This window comes from Lytechinus pictus, chromosome 2 (genome assembly GCF_037042905.1).
Source record: "Lytechinus pictus isolate F3 Inbred chromosome 2, Lp3.0, whole genome shotgun sequence".
Lineage (NCBI taxonomy): Eukaryota > Metazoa > Echinodermata > Echinoidea > Temnopleuroida > Toxopneustidae > Lytechinus > Lytechinus pictus.
In genome coordinates, this window is record NC_087246.1 from 34,150,016 (window position 1) to 34,166,656 (window position 16,641).

General features: G+C 35.4%; 1 protein-coding gene across 2 annotated transcripts; it reads right to left on the reverse strand.

The window, feature by feature from the left end:
• Positions 1–251: 251 nt before the first annotated feature.
• On the reverse strand, positions 252–16,438 carry LOC129254359 (GTP-binding nuclear protein Ran-like). Of its 2 annotated transcripts, none has more exons than XM_054892820.2 (7): positions 16,125–16,438; positions 13,369–13,479; positions 10,020–10,104; positions 8,851–8,976; positions 7,290–7,477; positions 5,483–5,653; positions 252–3,698 (listed from the first exon to the last, which is right to left on the reverse strand). In XM_054892820.2, exons 2-7 carry the CDS (start codon positions 13,429–13,431, stop codon positions 3,654–3,656), a joined length of 678 nt encoding a protein of 225 aa, XP_054748795.1. In that variant the 5' UTR covers positions 13,432–13,479; positions 16,125–16,438; the 3' UTR covers positions 252–3,653. The 2 variants fall into 2 exon arrangements, with proteins under 2 accessions (XP_054748795.1, XP_063971591.1); XM_064115521.1 differs by lacking the exon at positions 16,125–16,438 and adding an exon at positions 15,630–15,902.
• Between the last annotated feature and the right edge of the window lie 203 nt (positions 16,439–16,641).

The following is a 16,641-nucleotide window of genomic DNA, read 5'->3' on the forward strand; positions in this document are numbered from 1 at the left end:
CTATAGCAAAAAATCAAGCACATGGACCTATGTTAATTTTTGCATATTTCGAATATTAAGGTTCTAAAGTATCTATGTGCAAAGTTTGGTGAAAATGACATGGATTTCACTTTAACTGTGGAACGTCCTTAATCAAATTAACATCCTTCTCGTTCACTTTTTGTCGATTGCTTTCCTGATTCAATAACATCCAATCCCACATATCATATGTACTCAAAACAAGGTTTGTACTAAATAAATGAGACATCAAATTTCTTCTGCAAATTCAAACCATTCTGATTTTAATTTTAGCCCACAATTAATAAGTGTCATCTGTGATAAAACACACATTTACAATGCACTTCTGTAATCATCACATATTGTTATTACAAATGTATTTGAAAAGAAACAGAAAATGATCAGAAACAAATTGGTATTAATTACAATTCCATTTTTTCCTAGGTATTCAGAGATACCAACCAAATAAACCTAATTGCAGTATTTTGAGAGCAAAATGGGGATGTTTTGGCGGGAACCAGTATTTCACCTTTTCCGCAACTGACATAATCATGCTCAAGGGTAAAGATATTTCCCAAACCCTCTTTTGCATGCAAAATACTACAAAAATTTAATATTTGTGTTGGGTTTGTTACCAGCACAAATTCTTATGTACACATAACACATAGATATCACGCATAGAGATATGTGATGCAGCATTCAAATTGCAGATGAGCTAAATTACTGGGTATTATAGCATTGTTGAATGCGAATGGGGCAGAATTTAAGGTATCCCCCAATTTCTTGTGCATACTACAGCATGTCATGTAAACTTCAACTGTGTATGTTTAATTAAACTGTTTAGCCGTATAAGCAAGATAACTTTTATACTCTTTTATATTCTATGAAAAATGTATATTAAAGTGGAACCAATGGTAGTTCATGGTTTAAGTATCTATAAACATTTCTATTATGACATGGGTGTCTGGAGCTGACCTTCAATATCATCAACTCCAAACTCTTACTTTGAGCAGTCAGTTTAAACTTACAGGCCTGTACTCACAAATCAAAGGCCATAGTCCCAAGTCTGCTAAAACTGGGACGCTGAAATTGTCAAAAACATGTTTACATCGTAAATTTATGTTAATCTTTAAATTTCACCGTGCTTTAATGGTGAAACGAAGTGAGCTGACGGATCAAAGCTCTATGGTTTGAGATTTGTGTTATATTTGGCTTTCCATAATTCATCCAAGCATTAAGAACAAAGTTTAATTAAACCCAAGTTCAGGGCACAAGCTCCACTGTTGACAAAAACAAGACACAACACTTGATTGGAATCTCTGAAAGAAAATTATTCTTTTACTTCATGATTTCAAATTTCCTATGAATTGAATTTGCAATAGGACTCGGAAGTGTTTCCATAGTACAGCAAAGCTCCATATATCCGTATTGAGACCTACCTCAATTGAAAAAGAACTAGATGAAAACAGTTAAGGATATATGGATGGTTGACTAAGATGGATGGATGGTGCAGAGTAAAAACACCTAGAGAATCTGTTTCGACTAGTTGACTAATGGGTACATGGGCTTAGAAGGAATTTTTACTACATAATGTTACCTTCGTCTCAAGGATGCAACATCCAGTTTCATTCCGAACAATGATAGCACCATAAAGCTCATATATGGTCTGTACATAACTCAAGATTCACTTGGTAGGAAATTTAATATACACCACTTGACTTGAAATCACATATTCGAGTCAAGGCCTTTTGTTTGGCAACCTTGCACATGTTCTGCAGTGATTTGATTGGAGAATCTCACAAGAACCAGCCCTTGCCAGTCTCGTACATGTTCATGTGGCCGCAGATTCCCATCTTGCTTTTGACACGAAGAGGCTACGTTTCCTTGCAGTCAGGAAATAGAAGAATTTTCACACCCAACTTTTTATTCCCTATTTACAAATCATAATATATAATACGACAAAGCGCTTCCCTGGATAAAATGAATATGGGATTGAGGGGAATGCTACACAAGTAACTAATTGTGAATGGCACTTGGGATTCCAGTTGCCTTGGAACATACCCGCGGGTTCAGTGCAACAGCAACAGCTACTCAAAGAGATTACATGGTAAGTTTCACTAAACTTGTTAGTGCTTAAAAGTCATACTCTTTGTGAAACAGCCCCCTGAACCTCATCCCTCATGAATTAGCAGCCACGGTTAATACAGATTGAACAAGTAAATAGCGCATAAATTGATACTGGTATACATATCTCACCCCTCAAATCAAATAATGAACATTTATAAAGCAATAACATGGACCAATAGTAAATAAAAGACAAAATTAGTAGGATATTGAAGTTGCTTGAAGCTATTATACATGGTTGATGTACGAAACTAAATCAAAGAAGGCAGATTAACTATTAAGAAATTAAAAATTCATTCACTTCTGCAATATAAAATAGATTTATTTTTACTGCTTGAACGATATTCATCAAGAAATAAAAAAGGTCAATCAAATGAAAATGGGGGAAATTTGTCCTTGTATTTGTTATAACCGACATGAGAGAGCTGGTCAATAAAACCCAATTAGCAACCCCCGGTAGCCCACAAGTTTATGTCCAGATGACCCCCCCCCCCTTTTTTTTAAACAGTGGAATAACTTGCATATGACTTCTACATGTACATCTAAAGTTCTTCAAAAAATAATACAAACACAAAAGGAAAATGGTGGAATACTTCATTTACTTCTAAGAAAATAAATATTGTGTAAGATTAAGAATTAAGGTTTCACAATAAGGAACCTCTCAATTCTTAGGAAACAAGCATATTTGGTTTCATAAAAAAAGAATGCAGACAAAATGTTGATGCACAATCCAAAGAACTACACATATCCATATACATCTATTTTACAAAGTTGAATATCATACAAAAAATGTCGGAGTCAAATTAGGATGATTTTTTTACCCACACGTCCAGAGCTACAAGAAGTTTGCAGGAGTCTCTTTCTTCTGTTTGTCACATTGGTGTGAACAAATTTTGCTACCAAAATATGAAATCAGAGTTACTTATTTACAATTTCCTTCCATGCATGTTTATAACATAAAGGAATACTAATAAAATGTACATGTTCTTTCAGTCACATTCCTTATAATACAAAGCAATCATGACAGCAATGAAATTGATACTCTGAGGTAAACATAGTTTACAATCAATATAATATGTATAAAAGCAGGTACTACAAATAGGCGGCAGGAGGGAAAAATATGAAAAATTGAGAAATATTATATCAGACATTATCATTAAGGTGTATAAATAAACGGAATCGATTCTAATGCCTGATAAAATTCTGCAGGACAAATAATTGAGCTATGCCCTTCCCCACCGACTTCGTACATTCTAAATTATAAACCTAGGGCGGCTAAGTTGAATTTCATCCCTTGCTATACCATGGGATTATCCTTCAATTTATGTAGCGGTCTTGTTAAGTATCAATTCTTGGATAGGACCATTTTTTCAAAACCGATGATATCATCAGGTTTATTAAAAAATATACTTTCATAATGGAATTCATGTTTTCTGACAAAATAACATCCCTTCACGGATAAAGACAACACACAAAACCGGTCTTGCATTTATAAACTAAACAAATATTTTGTAAAATGAAATAGAAGGAGTTTATATTTCGTCATCATCCTCGGGTAACGCAGTGTTCTGTGCCTCCTGCAAGAGTAAAAGAGAGATAAATGGATTATTGTACATCTTGAAGACTTTCACTTTCACAAATATTTCCTAACTACAATACAAAGTAATATGAAAATATAGAAAATTAAAAGAAAATTACTGGATGACCCCATCATTCTCATGATCTCACATGTTGTATTATGCAAGGATCATATGTGCGAAGTATGAACACCATTGATGCAGAAATAAAGAAACGAGAGCAAGTTGAACAACAAGTGGAATGCCTCTGGCCGTCTCACCTGCATCACGCGATTCAATATAGCAGCAGTGCTGATTTTGAAAACTACTATAACTCGCACAAGATGTTCAGTGATACTTGGTTACTCTTATTTCCACGTTTTATGAACTAGACCAATACACTTATAGAGATATGATGGCAATTCAACAAATACCCCCAACGTGGCCAAAGTTCTTTGACCTTACATGACCTTTGACCTTGATCATGTGACCTGAAACTCGCACAGGATGTTCAGTGATACTTGATTACTATTATGTCCAAGTTTTATGAACTAGACCAACACACTTTCAAATTTATGGCTGTAATTCAACAAATACCCCAATTTGGCCAAAGTTCATTGACCCTAAATGACCTTTGACCTTGATCATGTGACCTGAAACTTGCACAGGATGTTCAGTAATACTTGATTACTATTATGTCCAAGTTTCATGAATCAGATCCATAAACTTTCAAAGTTATGATGGTAATTCAACAGATACCCCCAATTCGGCCAAAGTTCATTGACCCTAAATGACCTTTGACCTTGGTCATGTGATGTGAAACTCATGCAGGATGTTCAGTGATACTTGATTAACCTTATGTACAAGTTTCATGAACTAGGTCCATATATTTTCTAAGTTATGATGACATTTCAAAAACTTAACCTTAGGTTAAGATTTTGATGTTGATTCCCCCAACATGGTCTAAGTTCATTGACCCTAAATGACCTTTGACCTTGGTCATGTGACATGAAACTCAGGCAGGATGTTCAGTAATACTTGATTAACCTTATGGCCAAGTTTCATGAACTAGGTCCATATACTTTCTAAGTTATGCTGTCATTTCAAAAACTTAACCTCAGGTTAAGATTTGGTGTTGACGCCGCCGCCGCCGTCGGAAAAGCGGCGCCTATAGTCTCACTCTGCTATGCAGGTGAGACAAAAACCGACATTTTTGTAACAGACCAACAGGAAAAGTGTTCCATAGGTCTCTGCCGAACTTCTTTCAGGCGACACAAAAAGGAGCCCTGGAAATCCCCATTTATCGCAGCGTTAAAGGCTTATCCAAAGTTGCAGATTTAGGCAGTCAATTGTGACAAGTAGCCCCCCCCCCAAATAAAAAAGATAATTTGTTGCCTGTTCCCTTACTTATGCATCAGTAAAACCTGAACCCATTCATGGATCTAGTCATCATGCTTGAGTAGATAATTTGAATGAATGGAATTCATTTTATGACGTGGACTGGAGGAGATGCTCACATGTGACGTCACAAAATAAAAAAAACATTCACACCTTTTAATATAATTCTTTGATGGATTTTTGTCAATCTATCATTACTCTTTCCTTTCATATTTTTGCTTTTGTTAAAACCATTTTGATATCAGAGTAGCCTTATCATCTCTTCTTAGGGGTCTCGACCATTGAGTAACTTGTCACCCGTTATATTTTGGATTATTTTGTTGGTATTATGTTATTTCTGTAAATATTTTGATGTTTTTTTTTAATGGTCAATAAATTGAATTGATATTGAATTGAAAATAACTCACCGCAAGCTCAGTCTCGTACTGGACTCGAAGGCTGGGGTCCATATTGACTTCGGGTGGCTGAAGGGCAGGCATCTCCACAAACTGAATCTCGGCATCACCACAGAGTTTACGGGTCAGCCACAAGAAAGGTTTCTCAAAGTTGTAATTGCTCTTTGCACTGATGTCATAATACTGTAGAAAGAAAAAAATCCGACAGATTTAATACCAATACAGCAACCAGAATGACATTGAAATTTTTAAGTTCCACATGCTCTTTTTATTAATCATTAACAATCATGGTTAATTCATCATAACGAAAATGGAAACCATAACTTTGATTGGCTGCTGAGTACTGCTACCTTTAGTAGACACCACTATCACAAAGTTACCATGGTATGGCCTTTAAAGAATTTAGGGCCATGCATATCATAGTGCTGAGGAAAAGATGGAATTCAAGAATCCAATACAAGCTTCACAATACAAGCTTCAGTTTGTATTGCACAGTTAGACACTTGGCTATTGTCATTGCAGTTGACTATGTGTACAGTGTGTACATTAGTATCAATATCATCTAATCCTGACCATGACTATTTGACAACATCCAATGCTTTACATTACTGTTTCAAGAATTTCACACAACCAGTATATACACACACATATATTCAGGACTTTATTTTGTCATCTCAAGATATTCGCCCTAAGATAACAATTATTCAGAGGGAAAATGAATATCAAATGAGATGATTGATTTTGCAAACTGGTTCAACTCTCAAAGCAATTGATGTGCTGGAAGAGGGATATTGTTTGCACTTTACAAGAGACTGAATGCACTGCCCACAAAACACTGGCCAGTGCATTATTTCAAACGGGAATCCAACCCAACATGACAAAATAGGAAAATAAGAGAAGCAGAAAGGTGAAATCAAGAAGACATCAGAAAACGAGAAAATTATGGGTAATTAGAAAATAAGATCACATGAGTAAATCTGAGAATGGCAAGTTACCAAGTACATGTAATGGTTAGAACAACCCTCCAAATTTAATTGAGAATATTTTGTTTCTCTAAAACATCATGGATTTTGTCCCAATTGATACCAGAACCAGCCTAAAACCATCCTTTGACTGCAGACAGCCATAATTTGATTTTAATCCAAGGTCGACACTAGGGGACCGTAACACAAATCTTGTAGAACATTTTTTAAACGACTGATTGCAATGACTACAATGTACAATTAATCCTGAAAATCAAGCATATGATTAATCGCTAGCCTTTGTGTGATTGAACCCTGATCAGCCCTCACAGATCCCTCAGGAGCATGAAAAAAATTCTTTATATTAGGGGGCTACGTATCAAAATTTAAAGCCTAAATCTGCAACATTGGATAAGCTTTAACATTAGAAAGTAAAAAAGGGGCCTAAGCTTTCGATCCTAGCAGAATCTTCGTCGGAGGCAAAATGACATTGTCATTTTGCCTCCGACGAAGATTCTAATTTACTCCATTGGCTCTCTTTTATTAGATAAGCAGTTTTCAGCAGTTTCTTTTTGCCAAGCTTTAACATTGTGATGAATAGAGATTTCCAGTTCTCTCTCTTTTTTTTTTTTTTTAAAGATTCCAGGGCTCTTGTGAGCATTTTGGGGGCTAAATCGCTCCCAGTCCCACATGCATTTTTTTTTCTTTGCTCAGGAGAGTAAGGCAAGTTTTGCTTTCCTCCAAAAGTTGCCTTGGATTATAGGAACCACTGTTGATAATAGGGGAGGTACAATGGCAGCAATGCAATAAACATACGGGAAGCCCTGGACTGGATCCCAAGTTCTACGTGTCCTTACTTGAAGGTTTTTTTTCCTGTGGAAGGTGATGGTCTTTGCCTTGACTTTCCTTTCCTTGACGTCGACTTTGTTACCGCACAAAACGATGGGGATGTTTTCACATACTCTCACCAAGTCACGATGCCAGTTGGGTACGTTCTTGTATGTGACTCTTGAGGTGACATCAAACATGATGATGGCACACTGCCCTACAAGTCAAAGAAAAAAAAACTTACGAATTAGGTGATGATCATGAAACTACTACTTTAACCTATTTTCAAAGCATGGTTCTTATTTTTAATTCTATCTTTCATATCATTTAACCCTATAAATCCAGGGGGTGGCTTATTTACACCCCGACCTTTTTTTAAATAACCATAACATGAAAAGATTATACTACAACATTTCATGAGTAATTTATTTCAAGACCCGCTTAACTTTCAAGACTAAATTCATAAAGCCCTGGTATGCGATTCAAAAGTTACACAGCATTTCGTTAATGCATGTCAGACCCAAAATTACACAAATCTAATGCAAATATTGTATGAAGCCAAACTTAACAAAAGAATAATTTTTCAATTACTGATCAAAACCAACTGATTAGTGAGGATTAAAATAGCATAACCGACAATTTCCATTGAAAACAAAAAATAGATAAATTTTGAAAACAGAGACATACTTACGGAATAAAAAAAAGTAAAAAAAAAAAAAATGCCACCATTTTTTAAATTTACATTTGAAAAGAATCCTTAAAAGGTGTGCCTAGACCCAAATTTAGTAATTTTGGAGTTATATTAAACGATTAAACGCCAAATTCTTTTTAAATGCATTAATTAGCATAATCAATAGAAAGCAAATTTTGAATAATTTTGGTAGATTTAACAATCCAAATTTGGGTGAGTTATATTAAACAATTAACAGCCAAATTCTTTTTAAATGCATTAATTAGCATAATCAATAGAAAGTAAATTTTGAATAATTTTGGTAGATTTAACAATCCAAATTTGGGTGAGTTATATTAAACAATTAACAGCCAAATTCTTTTTAAATGCATTAATTAGCATAATCAATAGAAAGCAAATTTTGAATAATTTTGGTAGATTTAACAATCCAAATTTGGGTGAGTTATATTAAACAATTAACAGCCAAATTCTTTTTAAATGCATTAATTAGCATAATCAATAGAAAGCAAATTTTGAATAATTTTGGTAGATTTAACAATCCAAATTTGGGTGAGTTATATTAAACAATTAACAGCCAAATTCCTTTTAAATGCATTAATTAGCATAATCAATAGAAAGCAAATTTTGAATAATTTTGGTAGATCTTACAATCCAAATTTGGGTGAGTTATATTAAACAATTAACAGCCAAATTCTTTTTAAATGCATTAATTAGCATAATCAATAGAAAGCAAATTTTGAATAATTTTGGTAGATTTAACAATCCAAATTTGGGTGAATTACGTAAAAGGTAAGGCGTGCCAGTTTTCGTTGCGATTGCGCAATCAACAGCAAAGATCTTAGGGGTAAATAAAGACCCCCTCCCCCAATTAAATAGAAAAATGGAAAATAATTACAAACCTTGGATATAATAACCGTCCCTTAGTCCTCCAAACTTCTCTTGACCTGCTGTGTCCCAAACATTGAATTTGATTGGACCCCTATTGGTGTAGAACATGAGCGGATGTACTTCGACTCCAAGTGTTGCTGTGGGGGGGGGGGGGGGGGGAGGAAACAACATGAAAGAAAGATTCATGACTCTAAATCCAATTATATCAGTCATTCTAACAATAACATCAAGGCATAAAATTCAAATTCCCGCAGTGTCTGCATTGAATAAAACGTTATCAATTGTCATCTCTTCATCATCATCATCTGCTGTAATCCTCAAAGGGCTCTGCAGCCTATCTCGAAGATGAAAAAAACTATCTATATTATAACAAAGATATCACAAAACAGCGGTTCAGGGGCAAATATTTGTGGAAAACATTCTTCTACACTCCTTCGTTCTGATACCATAGTCACCGTGGTGAGAATGATGGAAGACCCAAACTAAATGATATTCCTAAATTATCTGCATTTGAAGAAATATCTTTGGTAATTTACTTGAACATATAAAATCCAAATCTATTTCAGGCACACACAGGACAGTTTGTTGTGAAGTACATGTAGAATTCCTAAGACACTGAGATAACATGTATTTGATCTTCTGTATGTATTACACACTCATCAAAATTGAATGTAGAAATAAAGGAAGCAGAGCTGCCAACCTTGTGCAACAAAAAAAGGAATAAAAATGGCAAAAACAGGAACTTATAACTAGTGCAGTGGTGCTGCAAGTCAGTTGGCATGTTCAGGTTCAGTTCAGCAATTTTTTTTTAAACTTTGGTTTGGTTCGGGGTTCGGCAATGTACATGTACGGCTAAATAATTTATTAAAAAATATGAAATAAAAGATCGCCAACCCTGTGCCAACTTAACATGAAAGTCTGACAAATACTTGAAACAAATTTCGTTTCTTACATGTCCTTGGTTTGGGGGATGTGGTTCATGTTCTAAAAGATGGAAGAAGCAAGTGGTGGAAGAGAGTACGAAGAGTTGGATTGAGAATGCATCCATGAGAGTAAAATGGATGGGTGGGAGTAAGGGCAGGTGCAAAGTAAATCCTGACATCCAAATATTTCGGGACTTTACGTGACCACTGAATAACTACTCCTACGGACTGCTTCTCGGGACTAGCTGGTAACTTACCAATATATTTCTTTTCAAACTCTCCAGTAAGATGACGTTTCACAAACGTGGTTTTTCCGGTACCTCCATCTCCAACTAAAACAAGCTGTACAGGAATAAAGAGGAGCAGGTATTAATCATTTCATACTACGAATTTTAACAGCCACAATCTTTGTGCCATTTATCCATACTGAGGTAATTCTAAAAATACACCTGTACTCCAACACAACTCTTAACCCTATAAGGACGAGGCTCTTTGAGATGTATTGAGGATAGTTGGGGGGGGGGGGAAGGGCCATGATGCCCCCCTTCTGGTCTCGTGAAAAAAAAAACTTTTTGAATATTTACCACCCAATATCACTTGAGATTTTATTTTCCTTTCCCGATATCATCTTATTCCCTATCTATATCTTTATTTTAGAAATTATGTACTTCTTCGTTTTTCAACTTTTGTTTTTCAATGGCATTTCAGACCATTTTTCACAACTAAATTAAAACCATAAAACAATTAAGCAGACCACTAAGAATGAAATATAATCAACCTTTTATATATTTCATCTCCCGTAGACTTTGTACACAAAGTATAAAAATGAGCCACTTTTGTCATGACATTGTCTTGTTATCAAATTTGGCGGGGCCATTTTTTGTGTGTTCCAGAAATATCACGCATCATGCCCCCCCATTCTTTTTTAGTTCAATTTTCTCTCTCAATCCATCTTTGCTCTAGAATCCATCATTACTAAGGCTTCTCAATAATGCATTCTTATTCAATATTATGTTATGTATCATTCTACAATTTAAAGAGAGGAAAAAATGAACTCTCAGGTTGCCCATTCTGTTTAAATATGTTTTTCTGATTAACCTAAATTCTCATGTATTTACACCTTTAACTTACCATGGAAGAGTGCATGGAACAAAAGTGTATAAATAGTTTTTAAGGTTAAGAAAGAAAATCTTTACTTTGGTTTCGACATACTTGTATCATGTAAACACATGCACTTAAAATTTTTTTATGAAGATTTGAACAGAGATTAAACAAAAAAAAGTGGAGCAACTCTGGCAGTCTCGCCTGCATTATGCGATTCAATATAGCAGCAACTGGTGCTGAATTTGAAAACGACCCATAAGTATAAAAGAATAATAATAAAAATAAAACACCATTCATATAATATAATACTACATTCATTGACCCTAAATGGCCTTTGACCTTAATCATGTGACCTAAGACTTGTGCAAGATGATCAGTGATACTAGATTACCCCCATGTCCACATTTCATGAACTACATATCCACAAACTTTCAAAGTTATAATGGCAATTCAACAATTACCCCCAACACGGCTAAAGTTCATTGACCTTAAATGACATTTGACCTTGGTCATGTAACCTGAACCTCGCACAGGATGTTCAGTGATACTTGATTACTCTTACACTGGATGTCCAAGTTTCATGAACTAGGTCCATATACTTTCAAAGTTATGACATTTTCAAAACTTAACCTTAGGTTAAGATTTTGATGTTGATTCCCCTAGCATGGTCTACCTTCATTGACCCTAAATGACCTTTCACCTTGGTCATGTGACCTGAAACTCAGGCAGGATGTTCAGTAATACTTGATTACCCTTATGTCCAAGTTTCCTGAACTAGGTCCATATACTTTCAAAGTTATGACGTCATTTCAAAAACTTAACCTTAGGTTAAGATTTCAATGTTGACGCTGCCGCCGTCGGAAAAGTGCTTACATGTACCGTAAGTAACGGTGTATTAACCGCACCTTTTTCTCGGCGGGATATAAGCAAAAGTCGGGGGTGCGGTTTATACACGGTGACGGGTCTGAGCCCGCCCGCGTAGCCCCTCCCGAACATGTAAGAAGTCTGCCAGTTCACAACACATCGAGTGGCCGGCCGTAGCCGCCCAGTGCAATGTCGTTTAGAGGGGTATGAGCCGCGGGTAATGGGTAGCGATTATTATGATCTTATGATCAAATACTGTCGTAACAAATGCACCCACCTTCATGACACTAATTTCGACTTTATTCTCGATTCAAAGCAGCGAAGTTCCCTGGCTAAGTTCATAGAGACGCCAAGCATTCTCGGTAATAATTTGTCACAGCTGAGCGAGAGCCAAGAGCTAGCTTGCGTTGTATTTTGGTTTTAGTGCGACTTAAGCTGGCGCTATTCATTTAATTTAACCCCTCAAAGTCCCGTTTCGCGCCAGCTTATTTTTTTCTTTCCCGTTTGCTTTTCATAAGATAAGATACCATGTACACCGTGCACCACGCACGATAGAGACGGCACGAAGCCGTCAAACAACTGGAAAAAATACAAATTTCTTTGTTTCTTGAACCTTCCTGTAATCCCGTATCCAAAATTCATGCTAAGACATTGAATGCTAGACAAATTCTGAAAGTGATTGTGAGGTTGTGATGCAAGAAATGTGAAAGACACAGATCACAATTTGATAAGATGTACTGGTAGTGGTACCGTATCGAAGTTTGAAATGTACATGTACAAGAAAGGCAGTGCTGTGTGTGTGTACACTGTGACTGTGAGGTGAGTGAGTGTGTAAATTGCCAATATTGGCGGGACCTTTCTTTCTTGCTAACATTTGTAGATGAATTGATCAAGAACAGCAGATTTCTGCATACTGGTAATCTCTTTGAATACTTTGAAATCTTTAACTTAGTTTTTGTTTCTTCGTACCTCAAATATGCATGTAAATGTGAGGATTTTTTAAAGTCCAAAGTTGGGGGTGCGGTTTATACACGGGTGCGGTTAATACACCGTTACTTACGGTATGTAGTCTCGCTCTGCTATGCATGCAAAACAAAAATCAATGTAACCCCCCCCCCAAAAAAAAAAAGAGAAGGATGTCATATTAATAATTTGTGACCTGTCATGAAAAGATTATATTTTAATGTTGTGTCTCAGTCTTTTTCCAGGATAACATGGGTAGGGATAAGCCCTCATTATCCAACGATGCATTCACTGAGGTTATTATAGCATTGCATCGAACAGTACACAGCATCAGGTGAGCTGGGACTGTAGATACCTGCAAATGCAATAAAATTCTAATTCTATAGCTAAAGGGGCCACTGAATATTGGGACAAGTTGAAGGAAAGAGAAAACATTTTTAAGCAAAAGACATTTACAAATTTGGAACAAGCATATCGAGAACATTTCTCATCAAATGTTACTTACATATAAAGTAGGATTATGTTATCTTACAATAAAGTATGAGAGCACAAACTCTTGAAATATAAAGTTAGAATTTTGGTGGAACACATGCATCACAAGAACTTCGGAAAAGCCAAATTCAAACTAATTGTATTAATTTTTCTCATAAGATGTTGTTAAGAGATAAACTTTACCTTGAATTGTGCAATTGGATCTTGTGTCTTTAATTGATCTATATTTGTGGCCTGTTGAGTCATTTTTCTGTCTGACACTGGTTGCTTGCGTTGTGATAAAATCTGTAGGATCTGTGAATATAATGAAAAATATTATAAACTTTAGGAATTAGGGCAGAGTCAAAACGTTTAAACACTGTTCAAACTTCAAACGACTGTTAACAGCATTAACGTTAACCTATTTTGACAACCATTTAACCTGTATAGATCTAAGATTAGGGCCCAGGGGGAAAAAAACCTTCCCAAAAAGTTGCTGAAATGTCACATTTTACATCTTTATATGTACATTCAGGAAAAGGCTATATATTTTCCAAATTTACTTGAAATGAATATTCACCTCTTTCTTGACTCTGAAAGATCGTTTTATAATGTTACACTCTGTAAATATTCTAGTCCAACATTTAGACTTTCATTTAGACTTTCAACAGAGTGTAAAACAATAAAAAACAAACCAATCAAACGATCATTTTCATTTAATGTTGCAACACCACTGAAGTCTGCATGTGGGACTACAATATTGACTAAGTGTAACATCATAAAACAATTTTCCAAAGTCGATCGTCGAGAGAGGCTGAATATTCTTCATTTACTTGATAGTTTTCAACTAAATCAAAACGATTTTAAAGAAATCTTTAAAGTAGGTGGCCATTTCATGAATGCAAAATGTGAAATTTCAGCATCTTTTTGGGAAGGTTTTTTCCCCCCCTGGGCCCTACTAACGTTAGATCGATACAGATTAAACAGTTGTCAAAATAGGTAAATGTTTGACGGTCTTTTGAACAGCTTTTAAATGTTTTGACTCGGTCCTAATTCTTATGATTAGGCCTAATACATAATATAAGAAATTTTAAAACAATAGAATACATACATGACATAAGAAAACAAATTTTTTACTTTTTGAAAATTACATTTGAACACAACGTCACAAGTCAATGGCACAAAGAGAATCTAAAAAAAAAATTAATCCGCAGCTTGAGCTTTATTCTAATTAATTATCCAGAGTAAATCATACATATCATTATCATTCATTTAAAGAAAAGTTATCATTTTTTTTATATTGCTTCAAACCACTCTAGGCGACACCCCAATACTTACCCGTGCTAATAAACTGGGACTCCACTCACGCGCATTTGGGCCGCCCTAGCTTAGAACTAAGCAATATTATCTAGAAATTGTTACATTGTAGTCATTAAATATGTTCTATTAAATAAATTGATAATGTTTAATCGGTACTCACCGGTTCTTTTGTTGCATTTTCAGACCATTTCTCACAATTCTTCGTAAATATTTGCGGCAAATTTTGTCGCCATAGACAGCTTAGCATCCATCTTTATTGATAAATGGAGCGCCCTTTATGATAGTTGTTAATGCCGCGGAGAAATCGTTAGGCATTTTGGCCTGTGTTCAAGGCGTTCTTTCTGTTTTATTTTTTATATTGAAGATTGTGCATTTGTTGAATACCGCCGTCTACGTCAGGTATGAGATCGAGTGTATAAATACATCTTCCAAAATAATTATGATTCCGACCTGGCGCTGTTTAACTTCAATCTCTTTCACCTAAATTAGCGATGAATGCTAGCATTATAAAATATATATTATTAACGTCTGACAAAGAATAACCAACCGATCAGCTGACGAGAACGCGAATCACGTGATCTTCATATCAGCTTCGATCGCGAGTCAGAAGAGAAGAGCAGCTGCCCAGAAAATCAGGAAAAAGCCGTGAAAATGTAAGTTCCCCTTCATTTCTTTCATTTTTTTGTTGTTGCTAACGATGCATTTACACTATAAAATTATAATTTAAATAAGAGAAAGGAATATAGCTTGTACTTGTGATATATCCTGTTCTCAGAGATTTCTAACCAAAAATACTACTGATGTTGCCTATGAGGTCCATACATGTAATGTTGGACCTCATTGGTACTAGGAGTGCTTCAAACGCTGATTCTGTCATTCTTGATATCAGAATAATTTATCCTTTTGAAGTAAAATTGTAAAACAAGATGTTCACACACATTTTAATTTTTATTAACGAAAATGCATCCATGACCCATCATGCCCATGGCATGTGTTACTGCATGTCTTTATTCAACCAGACCTTGAGAGAAAATGGAAAGGTGTATAAACATGAAAATTTGCCCTTTTCATTTTAAATGCTTAAGAATGTCACTAGAACTAGAAGTAGAAGTTGAACTAGTACTAGTAGAAGAAGTAGAACCTACGAGTATGATATGAAGTCTAAATTTTACTAAATTTAGAGTTAGACACTAGGCAGAAAGTTGAGAACATCTACTCTAGCCTAGGCTTAGTAGGTTGAGATCTGACGCAATCTCAGTCAGTCACAGCCGTTTCCAAGACGATTAACTAGACTAGATCTATCACTAAAATATATCTCGCATTCAAGCATGTGCAAAAATGCCACATCCAGCTCAATTCGCAATGCCCACACAATACTCAATAGGCGCAGGCCTACTGACGAATGGCCAACGTACGTACAAATGCATGCCTATGGCTATATGGAGCCGGTCATGCCGGTTGTGAACGAACCAGTCATAACTGGATTGCACGGACGATTTTCGATGATAAAAATCAGTATGATACCTCATCAAATTCAAATAAAATATTAGTCGAATGAGACTTATGATGAAGACGCATGAATTATGAATCATAAATTTTCCTTAATGCTATGAGAAACTTGACTATAGAAATTATCTTACCTATTTTCCTTTCTTTAGCTGGCAATTGTCGCGCGCAAATTCAGTTCATTCATCACACGTGAGAATTTCAATTGCACGCGTACTATATACTGCGAATTGCTATCGAGCGAAGATAGCAATGTGAAAGTAGAACTAATTCAAGTCGCAAAATTAAATTTGAAGTACTCCGAGCTGCATGAAACCAAGAGTAAACTTTAGGAAAAAAATTGGGACTTTATACGGGACTTTATATCCGGGCTTTATATATCACGAAAGTAGAATGAGCAAAAGATCCTGCGCCCAGGACTGAACTTCATTTAACCTTATGGATGTATGTAGTAATTTTATACCTTCTGAACTTTGCTTGAATTCCCATGCCCTCAAAATAATGAAGGCCATTATGATTACATTCCATCATCTTGTCTTTTTAATTCTAATATATATTATTCAAGTTCATTCCCGGAGTTCATTTCATTGTACAATGCGTTGAGGAAACCGTCTAAAAAAAAACCTATTTTTTAAACAGCTGGTATCAAGT

Coding starts and splice junctions, on each gene's coding strand:
- LOC129254359 (XM_054892820.2), bottom strand. CDS start 13,431: ATGACTCAACAGGCCACAAATATAGATCAATTAAAGACACAAGATCCA. Junction 7,478..8,850: donor GGACGGTTATTATATCCAAG/GTTTGTAATTAT, acceptor TTTGACTTGTAG/GGCAGTGTGCCATCATCATG. Junction 3,699..5,482: donor AGTACGAGACTGAGCTTGCG/GTGAGTTATTTT, acceptor TTACTCTTGCAG/GAGGCACAGAACACTGCGTT.